The sequence below is a fragment of the Podarcis gaigeae genome (assembly GCF_964106915.1).
Source record: "Podarcis gaigeae genome assembly, chromosome: 12".
In the NCBI taxonomy this organism is placed as follows: Eukaryota; Metazoa; Chordata; class Lepidosauria; order Squamata; family Lacertidae; genus Podarcis; species Podarcis gaigeae.
Genome location: NC_139688.1, coordinates 52,879,126 through 52,898,331, shown reverse-complemented (window position 1 = coordinate 52,898,331; position 19,206 = coordinate 52,879,126). Strand labels below are relative to the sequence as shown.

The 19,206-nt window shown below is 43.2% G+C and overlaps 1 protein-coding gene across 2 annotated transcripts in view; it reads left to right on the top strand.

The window, feature by feature from the left end:
• Positions 1–268: 268 nt before the first annotated feature.
• The window catches only part of DCLK3 (doublecortin like kinase 3), a 31,462-nt gene continuing 12,524 nt past the window's right edge, over positions 269–19,206 (top strand). The window contains exons 1-2 of one of the 2 annotated variants that reach the window (XM_083706275.1): positions 269–582; positions 17,164–19,043. In XM_083706275.1, coding sequence (XP_083562401.1) covers positions 495–582; positions 17,164–19,043 — 1,968 coding nt within the window. In that variant the 5' untranslated portion in view covers positions 269–494. The remainder of the gene's footprint in view (positions 583–17,163; positions 19,044–19,206) is intronic. The other variant, XM_083706276.1, reaches the window with a different exon arrangement.

Genomic DNA, 19,206 nt, shown 5'->3' with positions numbered 1-19,206 from the left:
GCAGCCGGAGACCCAAGTTTGGGACCTCCTGCAATGTAGGAATTTCTTGTCCACCGTGGGACTCGAACCCACGACCTGGAGATTAAGAGTCTCCTGCTCTGCCGACGGAGCTATCCTGAGTGCCTTGGAGCGCTGCCGCAATCTGTGTGTGTGCAGGCAGACATTCAACAGGTTCAGAAGGGCGGCTTTTCCAGGCAATGCCAGAGGAGGAAAGCTTCACCTGTTGGAATTCCGGCTTGGCGCCGGCAGGGTGGCGACAGCGAGAGGCTGGGTGAGATTTCGGAGCCGGGCGTCGAAGGCAGAGCGGCAGGAGGCAGCCAGGCAGCCTCCCGGGAAAGCGACGCCGCCGGGCGGGGCGCCGCCTCCGCGGGGAACGGCGCAGCCCTCTGGGCGGAAGAGGCGCCGCCTCGCCATCTCGTGCCCGCGTCTGCCGCCAGAGCGCGAGGAGACGGAGGAGGAGGAGAGCGACGGAGGGACCCAGCGCAGCGGGGACCATGCCTGCCGCCGCGCCGCCGCCCCCCTTGCGCCCCGCCGCCGGGCCGGCGCCCTCCTGCGGCTGCCCCTGCGCCCGACACCATCCCGGTGAGTGGTGCCCGCCTTGCGCCGGGGAAAAAAACGCCCCGTGCCCCGTTTCCTTAGCAGGGCAGCGGGGGCGACCCCTTTGCCTCTCCGCCCCTGTGGGACCCCCGCGCTCCCCGTTTCCTCTGCCAGCCTCCCCGTCTCCCGGTTTGATATCTGCTGCGTGAGTTCTTCGCGCGCTCCCCTGGGCGGGAGTTTCGCTGCCCCAACTTGAGACGGGAGAGGGAAACGTGACGAGGGGAAACGTGTGAAAGCCTCTCCCGCCCGCGCAGGATCCCTTGGAGACCCCACTCTACCCCCCCCCACTCTCTACCCAGCCTACAGCCCTCCTCTGCCCTCTACCCGCACCCTATCCCTTACCCCACACTTCCTCCTACCCTCCACCCCCATCCTACCTCCACCCCTATCCTACCCCCACCCCTACCTCCACCCCTCTTACCCTCTACCCTCACCCTACCCCACCTCTCCTCCTACCCCACCTTGCCCCCCACCCCTCCTGCTAACCCCATCCTACCCCACCCTCCTCCTCCCCTCTACCCCGAACCCCACCCCTCCTACTCCCCTCTTCTACTCTTTACCCCTAACCCCCCCCATATCAGCCTCCTTATTGACACCCCCACATTTATCTGCCCTCATTCTGTGTTACCTCAGGTGGAGGGGGGTGGTCCGTGGTGGAGGTTTTTTTTAAAAAAGAGGATCCTCGGCTTCAGCAGGTGGGGGAATGCCTGGTAGATCTGCTGGTCAGAAAGGATCCAGTGGGTTTGTAAGGCTGTCTTCTGAGTCCTTGGGAGAATCGTCTCCTGAAAAGGCAATTCCTAGCTGGGTATCGACTGGTTTCTATCCTGGGCAGAGCTTGTTTCAATGCAGGAGGTACCACAATACAGTGGTACCTCGGGTTAAGAACTTAATTCGTTCCGGGGGTCCGTTCTTAAACTGAAACTGTTCTTAACCTGAAGCACCACTTTAGCTAATGGGGCCTCCTGCTGCCGCCATGCGATTTCTGTTCTCATCCTGAAGCAAAGTTCTTAACCCAAGATATTATTTCTGGGTTAGCGGAGTCTGTAACCTCAAGCGTATGTAACCCGAGGTACCACTGTAGTTAACAGAATCAGAGAATCGTGGAGTTGGAAAGACCCACAAGGGTCATCTAGTCCAACCCCCTCCAGCGGACGATTATTTTTGCCCAACATGGGATAGCTAGCTAGCAGGAGTGTCAGCTTGAATAGAGTATTGGGGGTTGGGGCATAATCGATTGCATGACGCAGCACACACACACTATTTGAATGGCAATGCCCATCAACTTGGGGGGGTAGCCCCCTCAAATATTTTATTGGGGGGGGGTTAAGGGACCTTGGCCCCCACAAGTTGACTCCTGTGCTAGTGAGCACACTGACATGCTGTCATTTCTCTATTGCCCGTGAAAAGTATGGTGCAGTTGCAAAACAGCAGCATCAACAGCAAATTGTGATGTGAACTAAACGTCCGCTTCCTCTCATTGGCTGGGATGGGAGTTGGAAAAAAGTTTTGTTTCTTTTTGGTCTTGGGATCTCTAGTATCCTGGGATAGGAGGAACAAAAGAGCCCTCCCATTGCTCCCTGATTCTTGAAAGCATGTCGGTTCATAACTCTGACTTTCTTCCCCAGGTGGCTGTGAGTGGTGATCAGATACAGTAGTTGTCAAAATTAGGAGAGTAAGTAAGCATGGGCAGAAGATGGACTTTGTGGTCCCTTGGTGACTTAATGGCCAATAGGGGTAGCGCCACCTGTTGGGATTTTTGCCAGACCAGATGAGTCTTGGCCAGTTCCAGAAAGCCACATCTCTTGTTGCGCCGGATTCCACTCTCAGGAGTCGCTTTACACAAATTAAGTGTTATGGAGATCCTTTATATGTTTTCCTGCTTTATAAAAATTTAAAATGCATTAGTAGACTATGTGGCTGCTGACTTTTTGGGTCACTGTTTCTCTACCTGCTGCTTATTCTGCTTCCATGTGATAGGCACAGGTAAACTTTCTAAGACTTGTTGAAACCAGAAAGCTCTTCCCCTCCAAACTAAGCTACTTGCCCCATCTTGATAAGAAGCTGCCTTGATCTACCTAACTACACTGGCAGGTCCTGTCTACAATGACTGACCTTCTACATGCCAAGCAGATGCTCTGTTACTAAGCGATGGCCCTTCTGCAAAGTGTGAATCAATGAGGACCCTTTGTTTGGGAATATTCAACCTTACTAAGTAGGTGTAGGCTGGAAGAGGCACGAATCAGAGCTTGCTGCAGGACCCTGCTCTGTCGTTGAGTTTATTTCTCATTAGAAGGTCATGCCTTGGTGACAAAGTTGTTCTCATGTTGTGAAGGGCAGGGACTGTTTCTGTCAGAAATGCAGGCCTAGGTTTCCATCTTTGCAGGATAGTGAATGTAGTTTGTGTGTGTGGGATGGATATATCTCATGCATCTATCAGCAAAGTGGTTAAGGGACTGGTCCTTTTTATGTCGCCTCCAGCTGGTTGCATGTTAAAATGGATATTAATGATGTTGGTTGCGTTCAGCTTTGTGCTTCTTAATGAGTTACTTTCTCCAAACGTTTGTTTATCTTCCTTTTCAAAACTTGGAAAATATTTAATTAGAGAATCTTGAAGTCAGCTATGGCTGTGGAGGGTGAAATAATTGCGGTTGGAGAACGAGGTGAATATTGTTTCAGAGACTTTTTTTTTTAGTTAAGTTTGCATTCAGTGAAAAGCATCACAGTATTCTCATTTGCCTAGTTTTGAATTCAACAGCTGTATTAAAACTCCTTTTTGTGTGTGGCAAATCTGAACCAGGGACGCTTGGCTCAGTTTGCATGTCACATTAAACTACAGTTTAAAGTTATTATTTTAATATGAATGTGCCTTGTGCTAGTAAATGCTGCTCAGAAGTTCTTGCTCTAGTCCTCCCTAGCCACTTTGACTTCTTGTGATATCTAAACCTTGACTCATGGTTTGTTTCTCTCTAAGCAAACCATGACTGGTAACCAACAGTTTGTTCTTGGTTTATTGCTTGTAGCTTGAAGAAAAACAAACCATGAGCCAGAGTGAGAACTTTTCAGCAGGGTGGGCGAACACATTGTTTTTAAATACGTTTTAATGTGAATTTGCAAACGACTGTATGTTTTATTGTGATATGAGAATTGGACCACTGTATTGATGTGTTCTACAAAAAAACACTTATGAAAAACAACTTTTTAAAAAAGTTTTTTTGGCTTGTCATCATGGTACACATTCCCATGGCCTGTGATGAGAGTTCATTGGAGTTCATGTTAACAACCCTTTTAGCAAATGAGCAAATAATTTATTTCAGGAAAAATAGATTCTGGTTTGTGTATACTGTTGGTAGAGTGCATACTGCCATCCATCCTTTTTTGTTAAGAAAGAACAAAGCGAAGACTTTTGATAAAACTCAGACAGGTGTCATTCAATTTGCAGGAATTTGGTGGATTGGAAAAACAACCAAACCTTTCAAAAATCCAAGTTGTTTTAGCGTTATAGGGAAAATCAAGGCTATCTTGATGTTTCAATCAGTGTTTGAAACTCCCATTGTTCTAGGTGCATTTTGCTACAGAGAATTAGCACAAGCAGTTTCTGAGCTCTGCGCACAGTACCATGGCTAAGATTTCAGATTAAAACTGCAGAGTGGAAGGAAAGGAGGACCTTTTTCTGCCTTCCCACTTCTAGCTACTCTGAAGACTGGAGAAGAGACCCTCTTAAGAATATTAAGGGCGTGGGCAGGGGAAGGACTAGACTATGTGGAAAATAAACATAATATTTTGGCTGCAGTTCATTCATTTTCAGATTTATATTTTTGATATTAAAAAGTGTGCCTAGACATTCCTTTGTTGCGCCCATAACCTAGGTTTAAGGTGCCATTTAGCTCCCAGTTTTCATATTTCTAACACTGGTTTCAATTCCACTGAAAATAATCATTTTTATGTTTTTAAAGCGTGATTCTAAAATTCAGTAGCTTCAAATGAGAACAGAAAATGCCATACTGTACTTAAATGAGAACAGGTTTGGGACTCTACAGTCATTTTGGGGGGCAAGGGGGCATATTTCCACTCCGCATAAAATGAATGTGTTCTAGTTGCTTGAGAAACAAGCAAACAGCAGACTTTGTGAAGGTGCTAGAGCTCCAGCTGTGTATTTTGTCAGTCATGCATATCTGCCCTTGGAAGAAGCTTAGGTTGTTAGTTTTGGCTTTCGCTTTCAGGTTGCCTAGGTTTTAAATGTTGAATGACTGGAAAGGAGTACACAGGGACCAAAGGGAAAGCATTCCACCAAGAAGGGAAGGTGGCTATGATGTGCAGTCTGGGAGCGAGCAGCTTTAGCCTGCAGAACATCCGCCTGGATCTCTCAACACCGACAGCGTTGTCTTTTCGTTTCTGCCATAGTCCTCCAAAAGTCGAAAAGTAATCTCTCTTTTAGAGCCAGTTGCCCCTTAGCAACTTGTGCGTATGATGTATTCATGCTAAGCTCGATACTGTGACGTAGGGAGAGGGTGGAAGCTTAAAATATTATAAATAGATGCCTGAACATTAAAGAATCAAGCTGCATGGATTGTGTTAGTGCAGTGGGCGGATAGTTAACATGAGTCTTTTATTTCCGTCGAACACTTCATAAAGAAATGCATAACTTTTTCATTATTCGATAGATGTCACCATGAAAAAAACAATGTGAACAGTTAATATGCTTCCTTTTAATATGGTGTTTATGCTGTGCGAATATTTTTGCTCTTGACTTCAGAGCTATGAGTTAAAGGGGGAAAATGCTCCCTTTTTAGAAAGGCATCTCCTTTCTAAAAGCTATCCACTTCTCTTTCAGTCCATACAAGAAATGTGTACTTAGTAATAAGAGGAACAATGGAAATTTACTTTGGTGTCATGTTAAAATTTAAGTATAGTGCCAATTAGCAAGGGATGGGTTCCTCACCACAAGAGAGAGATGTGGCTGTATTCAGGGTCTATGTTATGATCCATCAAGGTAATAATGGTTTGTTGCTTCCTCCCTCATTTCTGGGTTTTCTTTAAACAACGCCCTAATAGCTGAATTGGGCAAACAGTAATTAGTGTTCATCTTCAAAAGGCAATTTGAAACCATGGTTTGAAATAGCAGTGTAAACCAAGGCTTGGACTTGGGAGCTGACCATAGCTGCCTTATCAATCACCACTTGAAACTGTGGTTAGAACAAATGGAAGAAGAAATTGGCATGTGGGAGAGGAAGAAGGATTCTGGTTCAGTCAGACGGAGTCTATGTAAACTCCTTTCTCTTGAGGCAGTTCAATTAACAACCAAGAAGAACTGTTGTATGGCATAAGTTTTTGTGGATTAGAGTCCACAAACTTATCAGAATCTTAGAAATGATCCACTTTTGCGAATGTATAATGAGCTTCAGTTGTAGCTCGAAGGGGAGGAAAGCTTTGGGGTTTCACCCCTAGACTCCAAGCTTAGAGGGGGTTCAGGCCTCTTCCTTTTGTTTTCAGGAAAAAAGTGTCTTGTTCTTATGTTTCTGGAAGAACAAATGACCGGACACTCAAGGCAGTTGCCCACCCCATTGTTCCTGGCTGTTTCTGATCCATGTGAAAAGACGGGGATAATTAGCAATGGTTTTGAAGTGGTTTTGAATTAAAATGTTTTATTACCTTTAAATAAAAGACATTACCCTTGCTGTTTTGCACTGAAGTAAGATGACCCAGTCAACTCAATTTCTAGCTACAAGCCTGAATATTTATTTTGTGTCCTGCTTTTGATGGTTGCCACTGTTTTCACACCTCTCTCTCTCTCTCTCTCTCTCTCTCTCTCTCTCAGCAAGGTACTTGCCTTTTCAAATATACCAACACATTCCTTTTTTTGTTCTCGAAAAAGCTATGCAAGGAATGGCAATTCACTCATAATGGATTGAGTAGGAGGGTGCTTGAGATTTGTTGAGGCAGACAGAGGGAAATCTGAAGAAAAAGAAGTTGTAGTAGATCAGTTTGCAGATGGCTTTTTTACATGATCTGTTATTCCAAAATTTGTTGTTGGCTTCTCTGTGTGTTAGTAGCTCCTTAGCCTCTTCTCCTCCTCCCAAATATATTCCACAAGGCAGCGGAGGCTTAGGATCAGAGTTTTCCTTCTCCTAGATGGACTCCCTTCCCAGGTTGATGAGCCCCATCTGCCCCTCACTTCCCTCTATAACGTGCAGAAACCACCTTCTTGACCATTGAACCCACTTGGTCTATTCATTCTCCAGAGCCTGTCTTTGCATGCAGGGAAAGTCCCTGACTCACCAAGGGTTTGAGACCCATCGGCTACCCTCACCTAGTTTAGCTGGCCAGTGGACGCCGTTCCCGGTATGTGACTACTGTCGCATGCTGACAGCTTTTAAGAGCCACAGGTGAGAGCTGAGTGCAGAGTGATGACCAAAGGTGGACAAACTACCCCAGAAGGAGCATCCCATGCACCCTATTCCAAAATAACTGTGCTTTAACTAGCATCTGACCTTGTTTACAAGGGTTGAAAAAAAAGTGGGGGGAAGCTTTCAGAATAAATAGTGGTGGCTTGGCCACCATCTTGGATGTGCAGAGGTAGGCCAAGCAGGTACTAGGTTTAGAATGATCTCTAGTACCAACTCCAGCATCTTGTCTTTCTCCACCCTACCTGGAGATGACAGAAACCAAATCTATTGCATGCACAATATGTTCTCCGTTATGGGGTCTTTCCCCATACCTTATGATTAAAGGTATAAATAAATATGAAGAAAGGGCTTGTGCCTTTCTGCCTATGCATATGTAGCCATATTCTGCAAACACCGAGGAATGAATGTAATTGCTAGAATGTGCTATTGGCACAGCAATTGGGGCCTGCTGGTTCTCTGCATTTTGCTTAACCTGGGCATTTTAACGCAACAGACTTTGTGTTTGTTTCTTGCTGACTGCCACCCACATAATAGAAAATTATGTAAGTCAGTAAAATAAAATAAAAATAAAATCACAACCTGACTGCCTCTGGCATCATAAGAGCAATATGTTGCCACTTAGCCCCCTCATCCCTTACTTAACATTTGTGATCTCTGAATAATTTTTGTGTCCCTTGAGGGGTGGTCTATATCACCCTATATCACACAATGCAGGGGGTTGAACAGACTAATTTAGAACCTGCTCCTGTTTTAACAAAAAAAAAAAACCAAAGCCCCGAAGCCAGAGAGGCGGTCTGACTCAAGGCAGGCTTCCTGTGTTCCCTTTACTTAAATAGTTTATTGAATTATATACAGTCTATGGTGTCTGAAAGTTGTTTATCTTACCTAGGAATAGTTTGCTTCACTGTAAATTAAAATAGAACATTTCCTGACTTCCTTCTGTTCCTAGTATAATTTTATTTAGTCCAATTACAGCGCTAATGTGAGCAATTACCTTTACGCATAAAGGAGGCTTTCAGTAATCCTTGTGAAAATGATCTGTCACTCAAGCAGCTTATTTGCAGAATTCTGAGGTCTAGCAACAATAAAACCACAAAGTTAAGAGAGATAAACAAACCCAGCACAATAAAACAAGCTCAGTATAATACTGTGTACAGCACAGAACTGAAAACACCTGCAGGGACAGACTTTGGTAATATGGCGTCCTGAGCAGACAAAATTTGGCTTGTCCTGCCTCCCCTACCAATATTTCTTATTTTCACAACAATTCCTTTTGGTCCAGTTGCTTTTAAAAATGATCGTATCAATAGGTACCCCAGAATAAATATAGGTGTTGTTGTTGTTGTTTTATTGTATTGTATTATATTTCAGCAAGGCATTTGACAAGGTGCCCCATGATATTCTTGTAAAGAAGCTGGTAAAATGCGGTCTTGACTATGCTACCACTCAGTGGATTTGTAACTGGCTGACTGACCGAACCCAAAGGGTGCTCATCAATGGTTCCTCTTCATCACGGAGAAGAGTGACTAGTGGTTCTGTCTTGGGCCCGGTCTTATTCAACATCTTTATCAACGACTTGGATGATGGACTCAAGGGCATCCTGATCAAATTTGCAGATGACACCAAACTGGGAGGGGTGGCTAACACCCCAGAGGACAGGATCACACTTCAAAACGACCTTGACAGATTAGAGAACTGGGCCAAAACAAACAAGATGAATTTTAACAGGGAGAAATGTAAAGTATTGCACTTGGGCAAAAAAAATGAGAGGCACAAATATAAGATGCGTGACACCTGGCTTGAGAGCAGTACTTTTGAAAAGGATCTAGGAGTCTTGGTTGACCACAAACTTGACATGAGCCAACAGTGTGACGCGGCAGCTAAAAAAGCCAATGCAATTCTGGGCTGCATCAATAGGTGTATAGCATCTAGATCAAGGGAAGTAATAGTGCCACTGTATTCTGCTCTGGTCAGACCTCACCTGGAGTACTGTGTCCAGTTCTGGGCACCACAGTTCAAGAAGGACACTGACAAACTGGAACGTGTCCAGAGGAGGGCAACCAAAATGGTCAAAGGCCTGGAAACGATGCCTTATGAGGAACAGCTAAGGGAGCTGGGCATGTTTAGCCTGGAGAAGAGGAGGTTAAGGGGTGATATGATAGCCATGTTCAAATATATAAAAGGATGTCACATAGAGGAGGGAGAAAGGTTGTTTTCTGCTGCTCCAGAGAAGCGGACACGGAGCAATGGATCCAAACTACAAGAAAGAAGATTCCACCTAAACATTAGGAAGAACTTCCTGACAGTAAGAGCTGTTCGACAGTGGAATTTGCTGCCAAGGAGTGTGGTGGAGTCTCCTTCTTTGGAGGTCTTTAAGCAGAGGCTTGACAGCCATATGTCAGGAGTGCTCTGATGGTGCCTTGTGTGTGCAAACCACTTTCACTATCCTAAATCTGGCGAAGAACACCCATGAAATGTGTACATCAAAACTGCCAGCTGTATCATGGGAACTTCAGAATCCAGTTCTTAAAAGACCCTGGAGAACAGAAGAATCTTAGCTTAATGCTAAGAAGGCAACAGTTGGGGAACTTTGCTATGGGATGCATTCAATCGTTGAGGGGCTGCCACTGAAAAGGCCTTAAAACTGGAAAATGTCATCTGTTTGGGTAGAAGGCACAATCTATAGTTTTCTTATAATATGAATATTCCTGTTTTAACAAATGCGTTCTTTTTGTGAACAAATATGTTAACGTTAAAGCCTGGTTTCAATATTGGCAGATGTTTTTATTCAGACTGTCCCTATGGATCAAGATAAAACCTGTTCCCTCTGCAGAAATGATCAATTACTTGTCCTGTCGTATAAAATTAAGTCGGTCTTGTTCAGTGCATGAGCAGCTGATAGATCTGGGGGAGTATTAAGACCGCTTTGCAAGTTAATGCATAACATTGATTCCCCTTTGTAAGCTGCCTTGTTAGCAGTGTTTGATCTGTATCTCCACTATGTAACCACTTAGTCCACTTAGAAACAAAATTATTTTGGGAGTTACACTTCAGTTCTCAGCAGGTATTAAAAGAATGCCTTGCTTTGGTTTCTTAAGGGTGATGTAGTTGGGACTCTCTTAACAAGAAATCTTGAATAGGCTGCAGAATCACATGCTCACTACCTGTGCAGATCAAATTTCCATCCTGAGATTCTTAAACAAGGATTTTGAGCTATACTGGTTACGCAGCAAGCTTGTGGCCAAAACAAGCAGTCTGGCAACCATGGAATTTGCTTGCTCATGTGAGTTTTTCCCCTGCCTCACTTGCATTCTGAATAGTGCTCAAGGCTTGGGAGTTAACCACTTGTAAACTGGTCATCCGCATTAGCGATCCATGACACATGATAAAAGAGCAGAGGAGGTATATTCCCTGAACTATAGAGTCTTGTGAGTAGAGTTGTCTTTAAAGAACCAGGTTTTCAGATTAGAAGTTTAATAATATTTCAGATTATCAAAACCTGTTATATATTCACGGAATGGCTCATCCCCTAGTTTGTTGGCCCAACCTGCTATATTCCATGAGATAATGTTAAGGCTGCACATTCCATAACTGGCTTGGCTTCATTGTGGTGGGCAAATGCTAGAACATTAGCAGTGGCAAAGTTTTTATCAGTGGTTGCAAGAACAAATGAGCCCTATATTCTAAACAAAATGCTTGTTTAACCTGGATGTAGGCTGTATGAACTGTTTATTGATTTGTAGGGTCTCTGGACCGTAATAAAGATTGATTGATTGATATTTCAGATTAGTGTTGCACATGGTGTGTGTGTGTGTGTGTGTGTGTGTGTGTGTGTTGAAAGGTTTAAATATTTGCTTATGTCTAGCATTTGTAACATTCAGTTTTGCTTTCCTGTTTCAATAATAACATAAAATGTAAATGTAGTCTAGACTTTATTGCAGACCGAGGAGATGTTTGCTGAAATATACAGGACAGAGGGGAAGGCTAAAGATGGGGTTTTGCTCTCCAGCATCAGCCATGTGGCAAATTGGTACATCTGCATTTGCCCTTGGGCAGCCTTAACCATAGTTAGAGCAGATGCGCTTCCACCTTCTGCTTTAATCACAGTTAAGGAAGTGGATGCAACTCTCTGGTCTGCTCCGGTTTCTTAAATTTGATTGACACCCAGCATTAAATTGGTACAGAGCTACAAGAGACAAGACTGAAGCAGTGAATTGAACGGTTTTGGCAGGTTCAGGTTACATTGAACTCTTCTTCAGACAGGAGTTAGTCTCAGGTTAGACTAGCAACCTCTCAAGCTCTCAACACAGATGGTTTCCCCCTCCTTCCAGACCCTGGACAAATCTGGATTTATCCATTGCAGAATGGTTAGCTTAGGTAAGTAAATACGTGCAGGGAAGTCTCTATCTTAAATTTGATCTTGGAAAATGGGGGGTTAGGTGGGAAGCCCAACACTGCGTGAAATCTTGATGTCTTGGTTGTGTTCATAAGCCACTGCAAAGCCAGTTGTACTAATTCTGTATCTGTGTACTAAATTGGGCATTTTTAGATGGATAAAAGTATATTTGAGCTCTCAGATTTGCTCCTGTCTGCATTTCCCTCCATTTTAATAATTTTATATTAAATTTAAAAAATTAAAACCTTAATTTTTGCTTCCCTAAATCCCTCATTGCTGGCTTTTATTTCTGCTTGCTAACCTAGGCTAAGAAGGCAGGATTCCATTTCTAAGGTGCCGGTAAACAATGCCAGTGTGAAATTCACGTGCTGTAAAAGGATGCCTGTGGTCACATTTTGTTTCCACCTGACTAATTCAATACACTTGCTGTGTAGTCTCCTGCCTTCTTTGCTCCCCCTTTCTGTACAGTCTCGTGCACACACAGTGTACATTCGCCTTGCAAGTTGCCGTTGTGAATAATTTACTTTAAGGAACAAGAGATCGAAGTCAATACAGTTCTAAAAGACTCAGGTTACACCTTACAGATAATGGCTACTTGCACATTGCAAACCTGTGTACGTTTACGCAAGGGAGCCATGTCCTACAAAGGGCTGTTCTGAACTGTGCTCAGCTGAGGCATACAGATGCCAGTGTGGCCTTCCTTTAGCCTGCTTTTACACATACTTGTATGCAGTGATTTGTGGGTCTGTCACAGCGCATACCTTTGTGTACTATAATTTTAGTATCGTTGGGATTAATGCACTGACTTTAGTTGGGGAAGGGGCAAGAATCAAAGGCAGTTGCAATTTAGTCATCAGCCTCGTAAATTAGCCAATGAAAGGTCTTTTGCATGATAATGAAATAAATAATGGATCACTGGTGATATAAATTCAAACGTTGTTTTTGGTAGCTATGCTCTTTCAAAGGCCTTCTGCATAATAAGAATGTGTTTTGAAGGGTTTTTCTACTTGAGAAACTATTAGTAATAGAAATCCCCCCCCCTAAATCTAACAAAGCCTCTCTTCCCTTGACCCCACCTTCAATGAATTGGAGCAGGAATATAAAGAACTGGCTTCACTGTTTTAAAAACAAAATGGCATGTCTGGCTCAAAATAGTTATCCTTGTGCCCTAGCACACGTGCTGGGTTCCCCCCAAATTCTGGGGGGGCTTGTTGCACATGTGTGATGTCATGTGTTGGAAGGGGGACCAACAGGGTCTGTTGTGGCCACAGGAAGGCCCGATGGGGACCGCTGCGGGAGGGCCCAACAGAGACTACCGCAGCTATGCGGGACCTGCCCCCCGCTTGAATTTTTTGGGGTGCCTCGGCCTCCCTGGTCCCCCCGATGGCAGCCCAGAACCGGTAGAATTTTTGCGTGTATTTGAGCAGGAGTCTCAAGTGATTCAGGAAAGTCATGCAGGCAATGCCCAGAGTGTCTTCCTGTTTGTAGGGCTTCCTCTGCCTGTTGGGTATGTCTTTCAAACTTTTTATACTCTTTGTGAGAAACGTTGTCAAGCCTAGATTAACTGACATTTTTGTAGATAGATCTTGAATTTCTTCCAGTCTTCTTCCAACGTCTCTTCTCCCAGGTCTCGGATTCTGCCCGTCATTTCAGCCAGTTCCATATAGTCTGTCAGTTGCATCTGCCATTCTTCCAGCGTGGGTAGATCTTGGGTTTTCCAATACTTAGCGATAAGTATCCTTGCTGCTGTTGTTGCGTACATAAAAAATGTTCGGTCCTTCTTTAACACCTTCTGGCCGACAATACCCAAAAGGAAGGCCTCTGGTTTCTTAGGGAAGGTATACTTAAATACCTTTTTCAGCTCATTATATATCATTTCCCAGAAAGCCTTCACTCTAGGGCAGGTCCGCCAGAGGTGAAAGAATGTTCCTTCATTTTCCTTACACTTCCAACATTTGTTATCAGACAAGTGGTATATTTTTGCAAGTTTGACTGGGATCTATCTACAAAAATATTGTAAATTATATGAATGTTAAGGAGGATGCTAGAATGTAAACAATTGGGCACCATTGAGATAGAGGAAGTGATATATGAAGATAAGTTAAATTTAAGAAAAGACAAATTTTTGGAAATTTTTAAAGTTATATTAAATTTTTTTAGAATTGAATAAAGGATATTAAAAATTAGAGATATAATATTGGAAAATTAGATAATAAGAATCGAAACAAGGGGATAAATTTGCTGGAAAAACCTTCTTGGCTAGGAACGCAGGAGCGGGAGATGTGAGGGAGTCCAAAGAAGTTAAGAAGATTATGTTAAAAGATATGTTATATGGTATGGTTTATTGGAATTGTAATTAAATTAAAAAATTGCTAATAAATATATTATAAAAAAAATAGATTAACTGACATTTTTGGCCTCAATATAAGGCCCTCTCTGGGACCTTTTAACATACGTACAATGAACATGCAGGATGAAGAAGCTTCACCCCTAAGACTGTACATTCAGACTTCCCTGTGTAATTGGGAACTTGGTGAAAGTCAAAGCTCCCAATTGTGTATAGAGGTCCCTACTTGCATTTCCTTGTGGGCTCACAGGTTCTCTTCAGTTTTTTAAATGTACATGCTTAGGTGTGAGGTGGAGTCTTGGCGCCACATTCCTCTTCTCCAACCCATGCACTTTTGTTCACACCACACTGAACATCTGAAGAGGGTTCATGTATTGACTTGGCACATATTAAAGTTGGGGTATGTAATTCAAATATGGGCGTTATGCCTAGGCTGTGAGGGATAAAGTATTCTTCCTTTGAGAACCATGTTCACGAATTCTTAGTTTTTTGGCATGTATCCCCATCAACGAAAAACATATACAGTACACTACACTAACAAAGTTCATTTGAGAAGAGAAGCCAAATTCTGCAGCCAATGTAAAACACACACATGGATTTGCTTGAATTTTCTGATTTTGCATCATCTATTCCCTAGGTTTTGCTGCTTGACACCATTTATTCTTTTAGTTATATGTAGGGGCAATGATTTATGAGAGACAGTAAAACCTCACCCTCCCTGTAGAGCAGTGTGTTCAACAACTTACATTCAATTTATTTATTTATTAAATCAGTCAATGTATCTCTCAAGCAAAGTTACACAGACTTCCCTGGCTTCAAACGTCTCCAGGCATTACAGAAACTCTCTCAGATATAACTTTACAAAGAAAGAGGCTACTGGTTTTTGTGTGTGTGCTATTGTGAAAATGTAGCATTACCTACATGGACAATGTTCTTAAACTTTTGTCCTTAGCCCTTTTAAATGGGAGTCTATTCTGATCAGGACTAATAATGACATACCAGTGTACAGCTGGGTTCATAATATTTTGCATGTGTCCCAGTTCTCCAAATGATGAGAACTCAAGGGGCACAGTGTACGCAGATCCTATTCCCTTGAAACGAGGTCACTGGAGGAGACTTGCTAGTGTCTGTGGCGTTTGTGTTGGTGATTTATATACACATATATACAGGTTGAGCATAGGGGAATATATATACCACTTAACACAAGCAAATGCCCTAAATTCACTGCTTCCTCTTCAAATTCCAAGTGAAACCACAAGCTCCTGTAGGATCATTGCATAAAGCAGTCCACCTTTTTCTCTCATCTTAATTTAACTAAACTGCTTCTTTCAAACAGACACTAAGTTTGCACATTCTACAGCCAATTTCCAAATTGTTCTCCCTGCCAGAAGGGTCTCCAACAAGTCTCTTGTACTTGCCCACTTTTTAAAAAAAATAACAAAGAAAGACCTGTTTGGCAGGTGTGACCAATTACATAGTCCTTCACAGCCTCACTTTTTAGAATTTACATTTTTAATATACTGAAATAAGAGGTTTGGGGACCCTCAGTTGGCAATCACAATTTAACAGAACTCCTTTTATGCAACCTTACGTAAACATATTATATATCTAAGAATTTCCCTTTCTGTTTCCATTTTTGAAAAGTTACTTTCTTGTATGGAGCTAGGGTGGTCATATTTTCTGATCACTGCGCAATTGAAGAGGATGATTGTGTTTTCCAGTGCCGGAATGCTTATCCACCATAATGGCCTTTTGTCCCTCCATCAGGTTCCATAGGGTTGGAACATAATTTCACAAGATATTGATGTCCTTGAACCTCAGGTATTTATCTGAGATATATTAAAACGGCTGACAGTCTCTGCCCCAAGCTTTGTAATTTTAGGGCAGGACCACATGTGATCTCTGAGTGGGTAGCACATGGGCAGCATTGCCTGTGCTTCATATCTTTTTGGGAAAGCCATTGTGGGGTTTGGTAAGCTCTGAATAGGACTCTTCGCTGTATAAGCCCCAACCTGATACCCAGAGAGATCAGTCTCATGGATGCCAGCATTGCTTTCCAGGTACCTGATATTCCAGTTGACCAATCCTCTCTTTCTCCATTGAGGTCAAGCTGTCTTCTCCATTAAGGTTCAATGTAAATATACTATTGACTTAGGACGTTGTCAAAGGTTATTGAAGACTGGGGTTTCAGAGGCACTCGGCGCTTCCAGCTCAAATAATGGGCGTTTCAGTTGTATATGTAGCTAGCCTGTTGACTGTGGGAGATTCCACTAGATTAGGAAAGGAGAGAAATCATTGGAAGCAATCAGTTGTTCCTAACTTTACAACTATAGTATCTCTGGAGTTGGAAGAACTACTCTATACGGTTATAGCCGGGGTTTTTTCCCCAGCCAGAACTTGCTGAAACTCAGTTCCGGCCCCTCTCAGGTGGGTGCCATTGCCATTATAAAAGAACAAGGGATTTCCAGCACCTCTTTTTCTAGAAAAATAGCACTTTTATAAATCATAGGCCACAATGACTAAGTTGTATTTTTATTGCAGCACCAAAGTCATGCTGTGGTATAAAAATGGCTTTATCACTTCTCTTTGCGTTGTTTCCATAGAGGGGATTGTGATATTTGCAGTGACCTTGTCTGTAAGAACTTCTGAGTTAGAGATGACATTCTCTGAAATCCCAAAACATGCTGGTTTCTATTTTAGAAGAGTTTGAATTCCCTTCCTGCCTTTTGGGAGCGGATGCTTTGTTTGAATTGACTCCTTTTCTTGGGAGAAATATCTTTTCTATATTGATGTAGGCTGCTGGGGAAAAATCAGCAGGTCTCGAGGGCTGCCTTCCTCCGATAGCCTTAAAAGTAGAACAGGGTACTGAAATGTGTGTATGTTTATTTGTTTTGTTTCCCTAAACTTCCAGTTGCCGTGTTGTGGCCACTGGGTTTTAACTTACAAGTGTTCCAAAAGTCCTCCGTGGACAGCTTTTGTTTGTTCAGATCTATGGTACTTTGCTTTATAGTGTGTTTTTCTCCACCTGAAAATATTCCAATGAAAGTTAGCCAAAAACCCCACCAAGCTCAACATGGCACAAACACTTGGAAATAGACTTTAAATTCACACCATTGGCTTTCTAATATATATTTGGGATCTCTCTGTTCCATTCAAACGCCTCACAGTCTATTTTTGGTGCGAGACAAGACACGTCAATATCTTCCTTGAAAATTGGGGTTCCAAACTGGACAAATGTATTCCTGATATAAAGGGACATGTTAAGTGATATGAATATGCTAATAGGGATCAGTTAACAGTTAGCAGCTCTTTGGTCTGAGTGCCTTAGTTTTTGTTTATTAGGCCCACCCAACTTGCAGAAAATGTTCACTAGAAGTTCATGGGGAACAAAAGTTGAATGGCTTTCTTTTCTTTTGCAGAACCTCGAGGATTTTTTGACCACTCTTTAAACTGCATAACGGAGCGGAGACTACAAGGCACTTGCCCACCAATTGGCCGTGGAAGTTTTGGGAAGCCAATCTTTGGTACAAACTGTTTCAGTTCCCCATTTATTAATTCCCGGACTGGTTTCCACACAATTCATTCCGAGAACAGCCCAGTAAAACCGAGGATTGTCACTGTCGTAAAACCTTGTGGGCACACAGTGAGGAAGATAACACTGCTCCTAAATCGCCGATCTGTCCAGACATTTGAACAACTGATCGCTGACATCTCAGAAGCCCTTGGGTTTCCACGATGGAAGAATGACCGCGTGAGAAAACTGTATAATTTGAAGGGAAGGGAAATCCGAAGTGTTTCTGACTTCTTTAGAGAAGGCGATGCCTTTATAGCTATGGGAAAGGAACAGCTAACCCCGAAGAACCTGGAGGCGGCAATCCAAGAGCTTTTCCCTGACAACCCCTATGCACCCCGCACTGGAACCACACAAAACTGGGAACAAACTCAGAAACCCAAAAACAGGCTGTATGAAAAGTCTTCCAAACTGGAAAAGAGCCTTGAGCCCATAGCTGCCAAGAACTGTCTGGATGCCATATCTCCTAAACTAATTAATAGGCATGAAGTGAAAGTTCAGACCAAGGTCAGGCAAGAGGAGAAGGTGAGGACCAAAAAGAGGTGGGTCAGAGACAACTGGAATGAAGAGCAAGATGCAAAGCCATCTAGAAAAGCGAGAGAATGCGAGAGATATTTTAATCAAGAGAAATGCCTTGAAAGTGAAGCAGAAAAGAGTTCGGACATGATAGTGAGGTGTGAGAAGTGCCAAAGAGAAAGGGAACTCAGGCAAAAATTGCAGAAGGAAAGACAGACTGATCTTCCATTTGAGAGCAGGGACTTGAGTATGAGAACCTGCCAGAGATACCATGTAGAAAGGCCAGTGAAATTGAGAAATTGCAGGAAATTGTCAGAAAGCTCAGCGGAAGAGGGCAAAATTACATGGAACGATGCTGCTTCTCAAAGTACCTGGGCAGCCCCTCTCAGCCATGCCAAAAAAGACTCGGAGAAGCAAAAAAGGAGCGTTGACAGAGAGCAAACTCTGGAAAGCCATAAGAATCATGATGAAGAACTGGGAAAGATGAAGCCCATCGAAAGTCAGCGTACCATAGTAGGAGATGCCTATGAACTGAAGAAGGAGCACCGAAAATGTTCTAGAGTGAACCAAAGCTGTTGGTTGATCAAGGGTTCTCGGACAGATACTGAAAAACCATTGAAGATTCAGGGGAATAGGGAAGAGGTACGGAAACCGAAGGAGGAAGCTAATGGAGGAGAAGAGAAAGTAGGTCATAGTGAGGGTGAACTGATTAGGCATGAAAAGGAGGAAGAACATAAAGTCATCAAAGAGATTAACAAGACGCGTAGGGCCAGTGACGCAAAGCTGAGACACGATGTCTCAAGCAGAGCAGATGTGGAGAAGAGCTATGAGATTGGCAGAACCATTGGAGACGGGAACTTTGCTGTTGTGATGGAGTGTCATCACCGCAGCACTAATCAGAACTATGCTATGAAAATCATCGATAAGTCCAAGCTGAAAGGAAAGGAAGACATGCTTGAAAATGAAATACTGATCATAAAGAGCCTTTCCCATCCAAACATTGTCAGTTTGATTGAAGTATTTGAAACCGATGCAGAAATATACCTAATCTTGGAGTACGTTCCCGGTGGGGACCTGTTTGATGCCATAATCGAGAGTGTGAAATTCACGGAACGTGATGCTGCTCTCATGATAACTGATCTGTGCGAGGCTCTCGTCTATATTCACGGCAAGAACATTGTCCACAGAGATCTTAAGCCAGAAAATCTTCTGGTAAGTATTGGGAAATGTGCTGGGAGGGGGGCGGGGTGGCGTTTATTGGGTTGTTGTTTTTATTTTGATTATATATTTTGTGGTATTATATTCTGATTTAGTTCTGTGAACCGCCCTGAGACCTCTGGGTCTAGGGTGGTATATAAATTCAATCAAGCAATCA